The 20158-nt window shown below is 40.4% G+C and overlaps 1 protein-coding gene across 1 annotated transcript; it reads left to right on the forward strand.

The window, feature by feature from the left end:
• The first annotated feature begins 14426 nt into the window (after positions 1-14426).
• On the forward strand, positions 14427-15671 carry LOC121180491 (macrophage mannose receptor 1-like). Its single transcript, XM_041035946.1, has one exon. The coding sequence runs from the start codon at positions 14463-14465 to the stop codon at positions 15189-15191; it is 729 nt and encodes a 242-aa protein (XP_040891880.1). The 5' UTR covers positions 14427-14462; the 3' UTR covers positions 15192-15671.
• Positions 15672-20158: the final 4487 nt, after the last annotated feature.

Raw genomic sequence — 20158 nt, forward strand, 5'->3', positions numbered from 1 at the left:
TCTGGATTCATTCTCTTTTCCATTACTCTGATCTGTCCCAGTAACTCAACAGGAGGAGAAGGAATAGAGAGAGCTGCAGATGAGTGGAAATGACAAGAGAAGACAGGTGCAACATACATCACTGTCCTGAGGATGCATACAGACATGTTTATGTCTCTATGTTATAATTATTTTAGGTTTTTAAAAAATGGAAAGAAAACAACACCATCCACATGATAAGGATACAGTTTTGATGTTCTGTATCCCTCAGAGGCATCTTTTGACTGTCCTCAAATATGAAAGTGGTTACCCTGTGCTTACCTGCAGCTTAGTGCAGTGAGGAAAGGAGACTGACAATAGGTTCCTCTTCTTTTCCGTTTTCCTCTTTAGCACAGAAAAAGCCAACATGGCACTGGCTATGTGGTCTTCCAGGATAAAATTCTTTTTCCTCTTTGTGTCTCCTTTTTAGTAAATGTCTGAGGAAAACAGGAGTACCCAATGTACCCAAATGTTACTGGAAGGTTGCAGACTTCAAGGGAGACGGACCTGTCCAGTGAAACAGTAAATTTGAGGGCATCTCCCCTTTTTTTCTTCTCTTTCTGGGCATAGTTGGGGCCAACAGAAGCATCCACAGGGTTAAAAGCTTTTTGCTGAAGGCAAAAGATTTCACAGATCAGTGGCCTGTTAACAGCACAAAGGCTTGTACAGGGTGGATGTAACAGTCCTGGGGGTAGCCAGCTAAGTAAAGCTAAATAGATTTCTTTATTTTGAGAAAATCAAGTTGAAAAAATACTAAAATTGAAATTCAAAAATAAGTCCTTGGTCCGGTCAGTAGTCAGTGATTTGAGGTCACGTCTGATGCAGTAACAGTGCATCACAGCGCAGAGAGTCAGAGACAGAGGGGAGATTAGTTCCTTTTATTAAGAGCAAATACAAAGGAGAGGGAGAAAACAAAAATAGGTTCTCAAATTGGTCAGATATCAAGACCTGTTTTTTTTTTTTTTCTTCAAACTTTAGGATTGATGTACTGTAGGTGTTGGCCTATTGTCGACTGAAAGCTGATTTCTTTCTTTAAGCTGACAGCTCATCTCTCGAACACTTTGGAATTCATGCCATGCCAATACACTTATGTACATAATACATCGTTTTGTCTGTAGAAAGTAGAAACCAGTATCAGGTAAATGCCCAGACACTGAGAATTGTCAGCCTGTGATGCAAACAAAAAATGCTGAGGAATCTTATCACAGTGATCATTAAGAAGGCAATACATTACCAACAGATCAAATGACTGCATTTAATGTGGCAAGTGTAAGTGTTGTGGTTTTACAGCCCACAGTTTAACTGGTTTGGTTCCGTCCTACCACTATCACCAGCCTCATTTCTAGCAGCAACAGGCAGCTGTTTTCATTGAAAAAGCTCTGATAAACCCACTGTACACCACCTGCTCAGCACCAAATGGCAGAATGGCAGACAGACACAGTTAGCAGCTAGCTGGCTGATATTTCCTTCGGGAGTTGGTGGAGACCAACTAAAGGGAATACTATGGAACTATGGAATAATTATAAGTTAATTGCTACCATATTTTCCATTAAAACTTCATAAAGGGATAATGTGCTGCTTAAAATGAAAGATAGAATATGATTTTTTTAGTCAGTGAGTGAAGCAGGTCTGAAAGACATAATAATACTAATAACAAAAATATGTAGTCACACTTTTCTGTCACATTAATAAAACAGTCCCATCAAGACTTCAGTTGTTCCTCGTAGCTTGGATTTGTTGTCTTGCACTGCAGCCCACACAGCAATTTTTCTTTATTTATATGCAGTTACTGTCAGCTCCACTGTGAATTAGGATGTGGACTGTTTGACTTCGAATACCCCATGCAGCCAGGATGATTTTAAGTTCAACTAACAGTGTGTTTTGCAAGCTAGATGTCACTTTCTCCTCTCACTATCAGCTTAGCTATTAGAGGTAAGAGATGTGTCCTGATGTAATTCAAGGACAACAGGGGTCAGATCAGCCAGCGGCAACATGTCATCCAAAGTTATTATGAGGAAAGGCACAACAGAGAATGACATGAAAATATAAGTTCAGTATGGGCCCCTTACTTAGAGGTTTGCTGAACAGATCTTAGAATATTTGTATTCCCATCCTCTCAAAATAGACAGGGTGAAAAGGGGTTTCACAATCAAAATGTCCATCATGGTTGTCGTGAAAAAAAAGGTTTAATTCCTATTCATCAGCTGAGTGATCCTGTTCCAACTTTATGGCCAATAACAAAATTTTTATGTCCAGTGCCAACATCTTTCAAATTCTCATTACAACATACAGTATCTGTAGACCGAACAAAATCATCTAACATGGACTTAATTCACAGACACACTAGGCGGCAGTACCACGTGTTCTATAAAATGTTTCCTTTCCATTGGATAATACTGCTTATATGTTTAACTTGTCAAGTCGACAATCCAAATATAATCGCTTTCAGTAGGTTTCTTAACAAGTGGCACCCAAGGTCGTGTGTCCTGTTTTTCGGTACATTGCATACTACATGGATTGTATTTGCAGTGTGTGCACGCACCCACAGAAAAAGTATTATACTGTGTGTGCAAAGACAAACATACACTCACAAACACAGAAGCATATTAACACATCTGCTCTCTCTTGGTCACCCCTCAGAGGACAAAGTCATTACAGTTTATTCCACTATGAAACATGTCTTTCCAGTGAAGGCTCTGTGTGACCTGCCCTAGTCACAATAAATGCTTCAGCTGCTTTCTCTACAACAGTTCGCTTTAATAACCTCTTTCCAATCTAGACTATAGCTCATATAGAACAACCCCAGCTGTATGCACAGATACACTCAGCCAGCACTTTATTAGGAACACTATACTCTGGTTAGAGCCTCCCTTTGCTTTCAAAACAGCCTCAGTTCCTCGTGGCACAGATTCCACAAGATGCTGGAAACTGAAAGATTCTGGTCCAAGTTGACAAAACTGCATCACATCACGTGCAGATTTGTCAGCTGCGCCTTCATGCTGTCAGTATCCTGTTCTACCACATATCAAAGGTGCTGTATTGGATTCTGATCTGGTGACTGGGGGAGGTCACTGAAGTCCACTGAGACCAACTTTTGCTTTGTATCATGGCGCATTATCATGCTTGAAGTAGACTTTAGAAGATGAGGAAACTGTGGCCACAAGGAGAAGCAATAGTAACAGTACCATCAAACCATGATTGATTGGTATTAAAGGAACAAAGGTGTGGCAAGAAAACATTCCTCAAACCACTACCACCAGTAGCCTGGACTGACAGGTAGGCAGGTTGGCAGGTTGGATCCATGGATTCATTCATTTATACCAGGCTACATTTTTTTCTGTCTTTAACTGTCCAGTTTTTGGTGAGCCTGTGCCCTCTGCAGCCTCAGATTTCTGTTCTTGGCTGACAGGAGCAGAACCCAACATAGTCTTGTGCTGTTGCAGACCATCTGCCTCAAGGTTTGAAGTGTTGTTCATTCTGAGATGCTCTACTGTTCACCACAGTCGTAAAGAGTGGTTATCTAAGTCATTGTAGCCTTTCTGTCAGGTTGAATTAGTCTGTCCGTTCTCCCCTGACACCTCTCATCAATAAGACGTTTCCATCCACAGAACTGCTGCTCACTGGATTTTTTTTTCACACCATTCTGAGTAAAAACTCCAGAGACTGTTGTGTGTGAAATCCCAGGAGATCAGCAGTTTCAAAAACACTCAAACCAGCCTGTCTCCAACAATCATGGCACAGCCAAAGTCACTGAGATCACATTTTTTCCCCTTCTGATGTTTGATGTGAACATTAACTGAAGCGCCTGACCTGTATCTGCATGATTTTATATGTTGTACTGCTGCCACGTGATTGGCTGATTGAATAAATGCCTGCATAAGCAGGTGTACAGGTGTTCCTAATAAAGTGCTCTGATTGTAGGCTCCCTATAGAAACTAAAGCACACTAGATACTTAGCTTCCTTCTTTTTGAATGTGTCCAAACATAAACACAAAGTAGGAGAAAGAAGTGAAACTTTAAAGTGATGGACATATATTGGTTTAGAGAGAGACGGATGCTATCAAGGGAAATTTATTTAGGCTTGAGGCTGGAGCTGCTGCTGTATACAGGCTTTATTGGTGTTTGCTGTTTGGTGGATGTTAAGCTCCCTGCATACTGAGAAACAGTTTTCCTTTAGGTAGAGGATCCAGCAACAGAGGAGAAATTTCAGTGCCCAGAAACTAAGCAGGTATATTGAATGACATTAATATCTTTCTTTCTTTCTTTCTTTCTTTCTTTCTTTCTTTTTAATTTGGGGACAGGGCAAAAACAGCATAGAAAAAGCAAGACTTAGACTTTGGCAGCATTTGAAATTGTTTCAGTGATTCATTTTGGCATGGGCTAATTGTACAAACACTGAAACAAGATTTAAAGTACTAGTCTACAAGCTTGGAGCTGAAAATATACTCATATTATTTTATCATTACTTAGTTATATTGCTGATTTTTTGTTTTTGATGTTTTTTTTATAGGTAGAGGCTGGAGGCGACGGAAGTTTATTTCCTCACATTAGAGCTAAAGCAGTCATAAATATGTGAGACGTCAAAGGCAAGAGTCTTGTCCCCTATTAAAACAACTCAAACAAACAACACAATAAATACGATATATAAAACTCAAATAATACAGGAAAAGGTGTTTGTGTGCATGGGTGCACAGAATGTAAAGCACAGCTGCTAAAAAGCTCTTTGTGCTTCACTGTATATGAGGTGGAGGGATATACAGGAATACAGGTGCAACATTCATAGACATCAGCAGAACACAAATATGCTGTAACCCACAGTGCAAAGACTTTCATAGTTAAGATGCTTTAAAGGTTTCTGCATGTGGCTGATATAATGATGTGTATCTGTATCTGTGCAGTATCTCACTGTGGACGTCCTGTTAAAAATGTTTCACCCTTGTTGTTCAACCTTCAGCAGCAGAGTCAGGAAGAGTGTTTTGTTTATGAAAAGTTGGAGCAGGAAGGAGTTATTTGAATGTCTGATGGATACTCAAATGTCAGCCCTCTCTATCAGAAACACACTACCAAAAACACACGCCAAGGCTTTTGTACCTCTTCTCCCGGTCTTATTATTCTCATCGTATTGTCTTTTGTTTTCCATCATTCAACACTGTTTCAATTTCTCTAACTTCCTCTTGATTTACCTCCTTATTCTCTGTCTCTGAGCTTTTTCATTAGACTTTTGTTTGTATCTCACCCAATCACTGTCCTTCCCTCTGTTTTCTCTATTTCCTCTCCACCTTTAAAACACACACACACACACACACACACACACACACACACACACACACACACACACACAATGAAGTAGACACACAAACAGGGCCCGGGACACTTTATTTCTTCTTGTCACAAATGCACACATCACATCATCTGTCCCTTTCCTCACTTCCCTGCACTCTTCATACTTCTTTTTGTGTCCACACACAGCAAGTATACACATACACACTCGTCCCTCCCCTCCTTCTGTTCAGTCGGAGTCAGTCTCCAGGAGGCTGACCTGTCCACTCCAGCCAAGGTCGCTTTGGTGACATGATGGAGAGCCCGGCTGAAAACATTTAGCCAGCTTCATTACTCCCCTTCCTGGGCCCCTTGTGTGTGTGTGTGTGTGTGTGTGTGTGTGTGTCTTTCTCTCTGGGTGCATGTGTGTGACGCTGCACTATGAAGTGATTAACAGAAGCAGGGCTATCAGAGCAGGGCAGGATAGAGGGTAGGGGAGCACAGAAGGGAGGGAAGCGTGGAGGAACAGAAAAAAAAGAAGCTAGGTCTGACCATATGTGTGTGTGTGTGTGTGTGTGTGTGTGTGTGTGTGTGTGTTTTGGTGGTGGGATTATATATGAAGAAATACCAACAAAAAAAACCCTGGGTAATCAAGACATCTCACTGATATATGTTTTGTAGTGTTGTGTCGAACTGTAAATTGAGCCATCGCTCTGTGTTTGGTAGCTTAGATCAAAGGTTTTGAAGCTAAAGCAAAGAATCTGTGAGGTGAAAAGGGAAAGGTGCCTGTCACTGTTTCAGAAACAACAGGAAATTAAGTATTGTTGTTTCGCCCGCATATCAACAGTCAGCAGCTGGAGCTGCAGCAGAGGTCCTTTTAAACCCTTTGAGCCTGATAGCTTCATTTTTGTGCCAAAATCACACTTCTTCCTGGAGTTATAACTCCAGTCAAATCTGAACACAGAGACATGTTACACATATTTTTTTAAATTCAGTGTGACTTACACTTCCTAAGGATACAATTGCATATGATGCAGCTTTAGGGTTGTAAATATCCATAAAGCCGCTTAGAAATCAGAGAAAAAATGTTTCCTTCAGTATCATAGTAATCCAATTACAGCTGTCTGTACATCCATGGGTGCATTGCAAACAGGAACTGCTAATACCTAATTTGGCATACATTTGATGGCCAGTTTGCCAAAGCGTAAACAATTATAGGCTATTGTTGAAATATCTCAGCAATTGCCATGAAATTCCTTGTAGACATTCAGGATCTCCAGATGATGAACAATACATACTTTTTGGTGATTCACTGACAAAGTGCATCTGAAACTAAACAGCATTTCAACCCTGACTGGAAACACAGACTGACTGACACCAGCCTGTCTTCACCAGGCTGACTAAGCTCAGAAACTTAAATTAATTAACTAAATGAATGATTATTTTGAGAAGTGTACTGCAAGAAAACAGGCCTTGTTTTTAATTTATTGATTTATTTACTTTATGACTCCCTCCACCTAATCAGCCATGCCTCTCTGAGTTTCATTCATCTAACCCTTGTGTTTTCCAGTGTATATTAAGAATTACAACCTCACGGGGTCGCTACTGTGGCTATGAACTAGCATTTTTTTCTTGTAACATTGGTACACAAAGCGATTGAAGAGAACACAAACTTTTACAAATGCAGTTTTATTTAAACCTAAATGTTCATGAGCTTTAATTTGGCCTTAGTGTGAAAATGCAGAGTATGAGGTACAGTCTATGAATCAAACATCATCCACGTTGGGCCTGCCTGCAGGTATTTTGTGTAACCCAGATCTTGACACATCTGGACGGACGATCCATCTCTGCCAAGGCTCCTCAGGACTGTGGGGGAGCAGGTGGTGGAGAAGCAACAAAGCTACTGCTTTCTTAAGGGAAAACTGCCATCATCCTTCAAATTCAGCTGGGGTTTTGTGACTTGCTAGACCCTGTGTGTGTGTGTGTGTGTGTGTGTGTGTGTGTGTGTGTGTGTGTGTGTGTGTGTGTGTGTGTGTGTGTGTGCAGGTGGGTGTGAAACTTAGATTATATGGATGTAGAGGGAACATCTCCCGTTCTATTTCCATCCATCTTCACAACGTCCCCAATGAAAAGATCATGTCACAGCCTCCCGGAGGATGTGTGTGTTTTTGTTTTGTTTTTGGTTTTTTTTTGTTTTGTTTTGTTTCATTTTTTTTTCCACACAAATGCTTCAAGATACCATGAGGCAATGTTTTACTTTAGTTTGGTGCAAATGCAGATCAAATTTTCTGCTACTATGCTCTTTGGAAAAGCTGAAGCACAGGATGATTACTGAAAGATGAAAAGGGAAAAAGTGACAGTGTGTGACAATGAAGAATGTTTTTTTTAGATCACTCACATCCTCTCTTTTACTTAATCTCTTCATGTCTCTTTAGTTCAAAGATAATTTTTTTTCTTGTTTTCCTGTCTCACATTTCTGTGTGGTAGTGGTGTTCATCTGCTACATTTCCCATCTGATTTCCTCACACCATAAAACCTTATGTAGCTTATTATACATGTGATCTTTTTCCATTGGGTCAAGAACTGTATGTATTAGCCTTAATGGTTTATGCTTTTAGTATGTAGCGAACACCCTGTGACCTTGCAAATGAATATTTTCAAAGGTAATTACCCACAATCCCTCAAAGTGTGATTAATCATTACCAACGAGCCAGGTGGAAGTACTGTGATGAGCCCTGTATTAGTCACATATATCATGTATGCATATATATTTCAATCCCAAGCCAGGCATACATGTACATTAATCAAGTAATCATCAATAATTTCTAGGTGACTGAACACATTACGTCAGAGTAAGGACAGCAGGGATTTCAGCCTGCTGCCTTTAGCATGCTCTGTGTCATTGAGAAGTCACTCATTACTTAAGTTAATCAAATGTTTCATGTGAAGGAGTGCAGGGCACAACATGTTAATGAAGACATTTGCATGTGATAGAGCCAACAGGGCTTAAGGTTTGTGTCTTACAGAGGTCGCGGCAAGGTTGTCACCTTCCATGAACTGTTCGTATGCTGTAAAACAGGACTGTATTTCCCGTGTTTCTGTCACTGTTTCAAATCTACATTAATAAGTTTGTATGTATATTTTAAAAGTGTGGTTTTAAAAAAAGATGTTAAGTTCAGGAAAGGTAAAAAAATAAAAAACTGTCCCTTCTCATTCATGCGTAACTATGGAGCCCCCCTTAAGTTCGGCTGAGAAAAAAAAGAGCAATATGCTATTCTGTATATTCAGTTTACAAATGCGAGCACAGTTTATAAAACATTTAAAAACCATGTTCTAGGATTCATAATCCGTGTGCACGGATTTGATTGCAAATCTCTGGGCAAAAGGATTACGAATCCAAAACTGAGCTCTTGGATTCGTGATTAGAGTACAGATTTACCCATGACTCCTTTTTTGCCCAGCTGACCCTAAGGGGGCTCTGTACATAACAGTACATATTACTTATTATATAATTATGTGACCGTAGCACAGCCCTTTTGAAGCAAAACAAGAAAAGGATCTGTCGAACAACACTATATCACGCTGTTTTCACATATGAACTCAGGACAGTTTCCAGAGAATCAGGTCCAGACATTGTCTGGCATTTCCCTTTCACACATGCTGCACACAACAGAAGATTGTCCGTGTCAAATGTTTACACATACTCCCATTTGGTTTAGTCGAAGGGTGGCGCCTGGGTAGAGCGTGCAGGAGTCAGGACAGAAACCTTAGGACCTCAGGAGCTGGCAGGATAAAGCCTGTTTAATATCCCATTCTACTGATTCAGACGTTTGTGCTCACACTTCCAGCTACTCCAGAAAAGTTCAGGGTTCCAGTGCGTGTGTGAAAGCAGCTTCAGTGTGATTAGTGAAAACTTTGCCCATGACTATAGAAGGTTTGACTGGAATTGTGATGCTAGGAAATCCTCAGTCCAAGTTTACTTTCTACATAGATACCAAACAACTGTAAATAAATCTGGACCCATAGAATTTCTTTGTGTCTGTTGAAGGAGTTTGATCGGTGGACTCAGACTGCAAGCACAAACCTAAAGGTACTCTGTGGAGTTTTTTTTTCTTCACACAGTGGATCTATACTATGTGTCCTCAAACCTGAATGACCATATAGGTTGTTTGTCCCTACCCTGTGATACGTCTGAGAGGAGCGTCACCTGATATACATGTAGGTCCCATAGGATGACAGGAATATAAGACCTTCATCTCCATGGATCCAATAATAAACACTTGGTTAGGGTAACGAACTACAAGAAAACCTTTGTTTGGTCAATGCCATGCACTGGCGTACTATTTGGCTGCTATTTGCAGGGAGACCAGTTGGAGACATGACTTCTGAGTTACAGTTTTTTACTCTTCTCATGTTGTAAAACACAGCTGTGAGTGAACTAGCATCCTGTATAGCCTGTAGCTGACAAAGGTTTTCCAGTGTTTACTATTGGCTGTTTCTGTGTTTTGTTGTGCTCATTAGTACTGTTCGTGTACCAGTAATCCTCTGTCTTTCTCTGTGGCTTCAGACTGAGGGTAATCACTTGCTTTGATTGGACTTAATGATGCTCATCAGGACTGCTTACAGAGGTTTGGCCCTGAGCTTCTGTGTGTGTGTGTGTGTGTGTGTGTGGTTGCCTGTTAATGAGGTGAGGCTTATCTGACCTTAAGGGAGCCTTTGAGACAGAAAAGCCACTTGACCCTCCACTGGACCTGCAATTACACACACTCTGACCCTATCAGGAGTAGCAGTGTCGCCTAGGGTCAACGCCCAACCAAAGACGTTATTTGCTGGGTTTTTTTTTCATATTTTCTTTGTACCATGGGCAGTGGTTTTTGTAGGACATAACACACCATTATCTAGAAGGACATGTAAATCCACAAAAGTATTATCTCATGTCTCCTCCAGATTATTTTGTTGTCCAGCTTATTTTGTTGTCTAAGCTTCAATGTTGAGGCTAAATGTGTCTGATGTCACAAAACATATACACCCAGTAGAAGTGTTATCAGTTACACCTGCTCATTTCTGAAAACACTGTTACAACAGTCAATAAAACATAGAGTGATCTTCCTGGATATCAACCCTGCACATTAGTGATGAAGTGAACATGATGTTTAAACAACCTACTAATTTTTGAACACAGTAAAATTCTGTACCAATATATTGCCCATTAATGTTGCGTAACTAATTCTGGCCAGATGGCTAATTCTCCTAGTGACTTTAAACCTGTTCATGTAATTAATTTCACGCATCACACATTCACACAGAAAGCAGAGAGGTTTCAAATAGGATATGATATATAGATATATAGATAGATACAGATTAAAGTGACAAATTGATCTTCCTCGATTACCAATTTTTGTAAAATTAGCCAAACTCGCATCTGTCAAGCTGTCGTTTGACATCCGACGGATGTGAAACCTTGCTAGAGTGAGCTTATATGACTCCAGTCAAAAGATCCATTATAAACTTAATGTTACTGGAACAGCATTTTATACATCGTGGCTGCTGCAGTCTTGAGATTGCTGTGATGTAAAACTGAACCTCACTGCAGAACAGACAGACCATTGTTGTCTGTATCTTTCACACATCTGTAGCTTCATATTCCTGTTTTTTTATCTGTGCTTTCCATTCAAAGTTGAGCTGCACAAAGCCTTACCTTAGTTTTGTCAACATTTTTGAAGACTTGGCCATTTGGATAACGTACAAACAGCCAAGTTTGTTTGATGTACAAAACTGATCAGGGGTTTTGTTTTTATGTCCCGTGTGACCAGCAATGTTGTGGCAAGTACAGTATGAGTATCAAAGTCATGCTTTTTTGGCTGTGCAGAAAGGCAGATTAAAATGTTCAGTGTGAGTTAATACAATGCATAAATACACTCTTTCTTAAAGTCATTTCAGTGTTTCCTCTAAAATATTATTTGGCCTGCCATTACTGACTATAGGAATAGTGATAAGCTTTAAGAAAGAAAGCATCCAGAGTGTGAATCCCTGTGGGTTCTTCTGTCCTTCATGTTATGTTTTGCCTTTGAAGGTTATAGCCTATCAGATAGAGTGTGTTTGTGTATTTGTGTGTGTAAGAGAGAGTGTAGTGTGTCTGTGGATGTCTGTGTGCGTGTGTGTGTGTGTGTGTGTGTGTGTGTGTGTGTGTGTGTGTGTGTGTGTGTGTGTGTGTGTGTGTGTGTGTGTGTGTGTAAGCTTGCTGAGGTTAAGCAGTATCAGAAAGGTCCAGAGTGTGGACCTGCTTATCTCTATACTACTGAATAATGCAGTTAGCCAAGGGGCCAGAGACCAGTCAGACCCCCTCACTCTTTAAACACACACACACACTCATAAATAAACATAATGAACGTACGCAATAACCTGCCTCACAGCTGATTATCTTTGCTGTGTCTCACTTGGGTGGAGGCAGAGAAAAAAACAGAAACAGGAGGTAAAGAGAGATTATTTATCACACAGCCAGTTAATTTTACTAACATTTTTTTTTAAAACTGACCTTTTCACCTCAAGCAAAACACAGCTGCTGTTTGAGCAGGAGACAGAAACAAGTTCAGTACAATTATGATTTCATCGGCAAAACCCAATTAGCATCATTAGGTCTTTGTTACGACGTTCAGCACTCTGGCAGCTCTGAGAGCAGAGTAGAGGAATAAATGTGCTTATGAGTCAACCTTTAGATCCATGAGCTCAGAGCACCTAATTTACACAACATGCTTTCATCCCGTTTGACCTCTGGGGCTCTATTTTCACAAATCAGTTGCACATGGAGCAAATCATAGTCAATGGCAACAATTCGATTATGGTTTCCTGTTCTTTGTTTGGTCAGACTAAAAGATGCTGCTCTTAGTAGCTTCCATACTTCACCTGTGTGAAGATATTTAACTTGTTCACTACATTTGTACATATTACATTGACAGTAATTATTGAATAATTATTACTGCTATACAGGGGTAATATGTCTTAACATTGCCGCCATCAGTCTACATTTTATTATCCTTGATGTCTTTTGTGTTCCTTCCTTTAAAATATACTTACCACATCTGCCAGATTGCGATTGTTCATCTTATATTTTCTCCATTATTGATAATTGCTCTGCAGAGCAGCGTGTCTTCATTTTTTTCCCCTGCTGTTTTTGAGATTCCTCGACATGAGCCATTATTCATAATTATATTTCAGAGAACAGGAGAGCATCAATTTTTTGTCCAAGGCCCTGGCTGGCTTGTAAATCCAGAACAGAGCATGAGCCTTTTAAGTACCTATAGTACTCATGTGATTTACTTGTCATATTAATAGACCAAGACTGTGAGACCTTAAGCAGTGGGTCCTTTATCCTGTACAGTATATTTATGGCACTGGTGTTGGTGGACACTCAACTAAGGGAGTGTACTCAGAGGTTAAATAAAAAAAAACAGTGTGCAGGTTTTATTCAGTGTATGTAAATGATGTTGCAATGTTACAACCAACATTTATCAGTGATGTTGCAATTATTGTAAATGATTTAACACAGCTGCCAAAGCCAAAGGCCTGGCTATGTTTTCAGTTCAACAAGCCCCAGTTCTACTGTAAATTTAGAGTGCCCCAAGGGCCCAAAATGTTTGTTGTACTAGCAAAAGTTGTAGGTGCCATGTGGAGTCTAGTATACAAACAAAAGTTACTTTTAGATTCTGTGTTTCTTGCCTAAATGTACTGTCTATATTCTTGAAGTCGCACAAATGTGTCGAAAGTGTTTCCTTCCTCTTAAAACCTTTTAATAGTGGTTTTCTTAATATTTACTACATGTGGGATCATTGCGGGATCATACATGTTAACTGGCTGTCAGTTTTCAGGCACACTGCTACACTACACAGCTCCAATTTTCATTTCCTGAATAAGAGCCCACTAACAAAAACATTGTTAGTGGTCAAAAGTTCAAAGGGTACCTTTGGATAGACTCACAGGTAAATAGTCCACAGTCATGGATAATCACAGTCATTTCCTTTACAACCTTGAGACTGGCCGAGTACCTTGGACGACCTGGCAACAAAATAAACTTGGGCCCCTCGGAGGACAGTGGATTGATGCACATAACTTACCATTAACAATTACATTTAATAGACTCATTAATATAAAGCAAACTGTGTAAGATCTGATCTTGCGCTTTCCATTCCCAAAAAGGACCATCTGTCCTGCGGGTGGAGCAGGAACAGGCAGCTGCAGCATAACCAGTGTTGAATCAAATACTCTTGGGCACACTGCCTGACATAGTCAAATACTGTGCATGAGTCACATCCAGTGAGAGGCTCATTTTGTAGAGTCGCTTGTTTTCATTTTGCAGAGATGGCCTGAATCATGTCTGTATGGGTTGTTTTAATGCTGTGTGCACATGAGAGTTTGGAAATTGATACAAGCCAAGTCACTGACACTAATTTAATGACATACCCACACAATGATCTGGTATCTGCCTGTGTGCTGATTGAAGCTGCAGGAGTGTCCCTAACCCCTAGTCTGGCAGGAATAAGGCCAATAATTTTGGGGATAATTCTTTTCCCCAAATTTGTAATTCATACCCTGCCCTCACTGCATAATTGTGCACTATATTACATGCTTATATGTGTCAACACGCACCCAAAGCTGGTCAGCAAAGCGTGAACCAGGAGTGCTGAAACCATATCCAGTGTAGCATGAAAACTGTGTGGGAAATTGTAGGATGTGCCTAGAAACTAATCAGTACACTAACCCGCAGCTTCTGACAGGATGTTTTTATTCATATTCAGTAATGATTTTTGTTCAAACCTGATTCATTCATGTTAACCTGTATCAAGGAGCAATTTCATTAAAACTTCAAAACCATGGTGTATTTAATGTAAAGATCTGTAATTTCTGAGATCTGGTCTTGATTGTCAGATCCCATCACTTCAGGATACCACTCCTTCCAGTGTCAACAGCGGCTGAGCACTATGCCTGTATTCACTATCCCGCTATTCTCCATATTGTTTTTTGTAGAAGTAATTTGTTATTCTAAGTGTTAAGTCTACCATGAAGATGTTTTTCCAGCCTGAACAAACCAGAGCACATGCAAAGGTCCTTAACAACCCTGAGATTTCAGTGACACCACTACAGAGAAACCCTCAGTCAACAAAAATAATCTCAGCTTGTGCTACAGAGAAATGACCATGGAGAGAACCAGCTTCTTAATTTTTCTTTGCATAGCTGTTCAGGGGAAAGTCTTTTTTATTGATGTGAAGAAGACGTGGCTTGAAGCTCAGGCTTACTGTAGACAAAACTACACTGATCTTTCCTCTGTTAAAAGCCAGGATGACCAAGACCAGCTTCTAAAGGTTAAATGTCCAAGTAATGGGGCATGGATTGGCCTCTACAGAGATCCCAACAACAACAACTGGATATGGTCAGGAGGAGGAAGTATGACATACGAAAACTGGGGTGAGAGCCAGCCAGATAATGCAAAAGGCGTCGAGAGATATGTAGAAGTCATGGCCAATGGAAAATGGAATGATGCTTCCAATAAAACCTCCTTGCCTTTTTACTGCACCGAACAAATTACTGTGGTGGAAATTAGGATGTCCTGGGAGAAGGCTTTAAAGCACTGCAGAAGGAATCAGACTGTTCTCCTCAGTCTGGTGTCTCGGTCAGATCATTTAAAGGCCCAGAAAGTCATCCAGCAAAGCAACACGACTGACCCGGTGTGGATCGGCCTGCGGTATCTGAGTGACCACTGGATGTGGATGAGCGGTGACCCTCTGGTGTATCAAGAATGGCCCCAGGGAGGACAGCAGGACCACCAGTGTCCAATAAAAAACCGGTGTGGTGCTTTAACCAAAAATGGAGTGTGGGATATCAGGGACTGCCAGGACGAGCTCAGCTTCCTCTGCTTCTGAGAGATTCACCATGCTATAGCCGGTAAACTATTTAAAATGGCATTGTAATCACATGTAGAATATGGAGGCCAGTAGTTACCAAGACACAGAATGTAGCTAATGCAAGCAGAGATGCATTTGAAGTGTCCTGAGAAGAAATTATATATCACACTGAAAAATACTGTTTTAAAAAAAATCAACTGTCATTTTCAATTGCTTTTTTGTTGAGATGCTATTATCCTTTCTTATTTTCTTATTTGGTGACTGGTGGCTTTTGAATATGCCATTGTAGCTTTATCCTCTTCTGAGACACTGATTACCCTCAGGAAAACTGATGTCTTAATGTTTTAGATACCGTGACAGCAAACATGTTCTCCTGTTAATAATTGAAAGGGTTGGGGTTAGGGTTAGGGTTGAAATGTTCAACCTTTGACCTGTCCAGCAGGTTACGATTAGCATCCAATTTTGTCTTTTAGCAGGTGCCATTTTCCAAGCCTGTCTCTTAAAGACAGGCAACTAGATTTTGTCTATTAATGAAATGAGGATATGTTGGACAGAGCTGTGTTTTCATCCTTGACCACCATCATTTTCCCTAGTCTGTACAATTACATTCCTTTGCAGGTTTAACTTGGCCTGATTTTATATCAAGTCTGTTTTCATTCTACTCATCACACGAATGCTGAATATCTTGTCAAAACTTAGGAACTGAAATTCATTGTACTGAAATCGGTGACTGCAGTGTGCTGTGTTTATACATATTCTGATTTAAAAAATGTGTTTGCACTGGGTCTCCTGTGTGGAAATGTATTTATTAAATATTATGTAAATTGAATCGAAGGCAACTGGACTTGTATCAGTTGCCTTCGATTCAATTCCCTGCATAATTAACATTAGTGAATTGTGTTGAAATGTGTGAGGTGGACCGACTGTGCTCATTTTTAAATAACAGGTAAAAAATAACAGCAATTCATCAGTAACGTTGAATACCATTGTATTTACCATATATTCTTCCAGTGCATATAGACTTTGTAAGGTCATCACATTGAAAGATTTTTTAAATCTCTCCGTAAGCAGCTGTCAGAGTCACCTGAATCTGCATGAGCATGTAATGCACCAACTACAAAAACCCTGAAAAATGAGTGTGCGTTTGTTGATGGACCAGTGTTGAGTTACCCTTTAACACCCTGTGTTGTGGTACCCAAAATAATTTCTGAAATGTCACTCAATACTCAATGAGCAGCAGATGATTATTACAGGTTCAAATCAGAAAACCTGCCATCACGTCACTGTCCCTGCTGTGTATTTTTTTGATGTGTGTGGACATAGACACAACAGACAGCTCCCTCTAATGATTTTCAAAGCTGTTACTGTAAACCATTTAACATACTGTGTTACACTGGTTCAGCAAGTCCTGTGCATACTTTAAGTAAGCTTTCCAAAAACAGAAAATGTGGCACGAGGGAATACAAATATGAACTATCAAGCCTTGTGTTGCAGTTGTGTAGGAGCCACAAGCATCCATGGCAACCACCAATCTCTAAGTTTGTTGCTCCAGAGATGTTTGACGCTCCACAGGTCAAGTGTTAACACCTCTATTTATGGAAACCACCAACACCATAGTCATGGAGGGAAGCCTGATAATAGTCCCAGCAGCACATTTGCTTCAGTTGTTACAGTTTACAGTTTAGCTTTTATTGTAGAGCAGCTCACAAATACCTATTGTCCCCTGGTACAAAGGAATACTTTAACCAAACTGCAAAAAAGACACAACAAAAGGCACCACAGACACCACTCAAATCTACATCATTGTATTAAGTCGTATTAAGTTCCAGATCAAGTTTATTTGTGTAGCACAGATAAAACAGTAGAGATAAGTTAGAACATAGATGCAGACAAATAACTAATAAAAAAGCTAAAAACATGTCTTGGGTTTGTTCTTAAATAAGGATAATGTAGCTGCAGATTGGACCATTACCACCACTAAGGTGCCGCTTGAGCAAGGCCCTAAACTCCAACTGCTTGAGTGAGGCCACTCAATGTCCAACCAGTCAGACTTTGGACATATATCATATCATATCATATCATATCATATCATATCATATCATATCATATCATATCATATCATATCATAACATAACATAGCAGATGTTTTTATCCAAAGCAACTTATAAGTGAGGGACAACACTAAAGGTTCAGTACAGTAGTACTAAATCTATTCAATGAGACAAAGTGCAAGGAGATCAAGTAAAGCAGTTCAACAGAGGTGCACAGTAAGTGCTAGTTAGGAGCTGAGTCTCTGTCTGCTGGGATGATTAAAAGTTCGGTCTTAGAGAGACTTAGCTGAAGATGGCATTCCTTCATCCATGCAAGACAAGCTGAGATTCATGCTGGGACCGTGTGGTCATCTGGCAGCAATGACAGGTATAGTTGGTTGTTGTGTACATAGCAGTGAAATGCCATGTGAGAGGATAAATGGACCCAAGGAGGTGCTGTATAAGGACATACGACCCTGTCATGACGCACTGAAAAATGCCCGGTAAGATAGGATTCAAACCAAGAAAGCCCTTTGCCTGAGATGCCCAGGCCACAGAGGACAGATAGCAGGATGCAGTGGTTCACCATGTCAAAGCCAGCTGACAAGTCCAGCAAGATAAGGACTACTGAGGACTACTGAGCTGCAGCTCTGGCTGCCCTGAGGGCTTCTGTTACTGACAACAGCGCTGTTTGAGTGGAGTGGCCACTTTTAAAGCCCTACTGATTTGGACCTAAGAGGGCGTTCTGTGAGAGGAATTCTGATATCAGTTTAAAAACCTCCCTTTCATTAGTCGTAGATAAGAATGAAAGTAATGAAACTGGCCAATAGTAATTAACTTGTGCAGGGTCGAGTGAAGGCTTTTTGAGCAGATGTGTTACCTGAATCCTGTTGGAACTGTTCCTGTGGCCAGTGAAGCATTTATCACGTGTGATTGCTGGCACAATAGTGTGAAGTATGGCTTGGAGGAGATTGGTGAGAGTGGGGTTCAGTGCACATGTGGTAGGACAGCTACCAGTCAGGAGTTTTGATACCTCGCCCTCAGTAAGAGAGGTGAATGAGAGAGTTGATGCACCATTGACCTGGGGATACAGTGGACATGTAGTAGGAATGCTACGTCTTACACTTTTTGCTGCCTTGCACTCAGCTAGAGGGCTAAGTGAGAGAGAGAGAGTGGGGGGGGGGGGGTGGTAATCTATTGACCAGAGGAGGCAGAGAAAGGCATGAGAGCGGAGAGGGATTATTCAGTTAAAGAGCTTTCCATGGAACGGGACATGCCCTTAACCAGGAGACCTCTGAGTGGTTGAATTGGCTACTGAGGGCCACCACCTTTTCGGTAAAGAAGGCGGCAAAGATATCAGCTGTGGTGAAGAATTGAGTAATGTTTTGAAGATGGCAAATACTTTGCGAGTGTCTGTGGTACTGCTGATCGAATCATGCTTTTGACAGTGATTAAAAGCATGAGCAAAGGAAAGGTAAAGATGTCACAAAACTTCAGTTACAGTACAGTACAACCAAAGCCTTCTGCGTGGTTATATATCAATAGAGAGAAGTGAGAAAATACATTCATTTTTGTTTTGGTAAATCAACTGTTAAATAATTTAGTGTTTCAGTATCTACAATCTCAGAGCTCAGTTTTATCTCAGAACTCAGTTTTTCCTACTATAAAATTGACTGGAATAAATGGCTTGTTCATGGTTGCCACTAAATTAGAAAACAATAACGTCAAGGGAAAGGTTGCATTTGTCAGACAATGCTGTGCTGCAGTATCTTCACAGATTTCAGACGTGAAATCTGCCCTCACAGAAACTGACTGGCAGCTGCTGAGGCTGGAAATCCCTTCTCACACTCCTCTGCTTCTCAGTGTCAACACCCAGCTATTACTTTAGTTTTTGTGTGCATTCACCTTTGGTCCACCTCCTGCAGATCTACGTTTCATGGAGAAAAAGGAGGAACTGTCAGGAGTCTTCTCCTCTCAATCTGCTTGGCCAAAGTGGCCTTGACATAGGGATCAAAGCGCAGCGCTGGTTCTTCTTATTTATTTTTTTTCTTTGTGCAACCTCAATATGAACAGTGCATCAAACATTCTTCTCAGTTACTTTATGGTGTTAAATTCTGTAACACTTAGAGACATACAGAAATGTGTTTTTCAGCCCACTGTCCTCCCAGTGATCACACACAGACACACAATCCTTTTTGTCTGTGTGCATAAAGCACAAAAGTATTCATCAAACACATTTTCTCCAAGCCCATCATCACTTTATGAACTACTTCTAAACATCAGCTCTGCAGATCAAAGAAATCAAATGAATCTTTTCACAGACATCCTCATTCCTACCATGTTTCAGTTGCAGAAAAAGGAAAAGAAAAATATTGCACATGTCAATGTGCCCATTGAGTAGTACCATTAACCGAAGGTGGCCAGCATGGCCTTCATTCCCACTCCTACCCCTCTCAGTCCTTTCTAATCTCATAGCTAACAGCTGGTGCAAGGTCTGAACCTGTCATTGAACCTTTATGTGTATATGTATGTGTTTTAGTATAAGAAAGATTTCTAGTTCCCAAGGACTTGCAACTCTGTAGGATGTTCCCTTTATTTATTTTATTTACTTTAGTAATTTTTGCTACATTTAGAAAAGTAAAATGTTTCCAGCCCAAACTGGTTCTTAATCAAGCACAAAGGTACCAGCTGACACAGGTACGTGTCCATTTTCCCTCTACAGTTCTGTTTACTTTCCTCAGGCGTTTTGTTCACCACATTGCACACCATTTCGTTCAATAAAAAGTTTATGAAGAGGAAAATAAAGCTATGTACTAATGAGCTTAGCTTAGCTCAGTCCCTAATGAGACAGTAAGTCCACATGGTTTATTCAAAAGAAACAGAGGAGGTTAAAATCTTGAATCGTGGTGTGACCAGGCCTTTAGTTCTTTCTGCTACAACCACAGGATCAGTTCA

The sequence above is a fragment of the Toxotes jaculatrix genome, chromosome 4 (assembly GCF_017976425.1).
Source record: "Toxotes jaculatrix isolate fToxJac2 chromosome 4, fToxJac2.pri, whole genome shotgun sequence".
NCBI lineage: Eukaryota > Metazoa > Chordata > Actinopteri > Toxotidae > Toxotes > Toxotes jaculatrix.

Coding starts and splice junctions, on each gene's coding strand:
- LOC121180491 (XM_041035946.1), top strand. CDS start 14,463: ATGACCATGGAGAGAACCAGCTTCTTAATTTTTCTTTGCATAGCTGTT.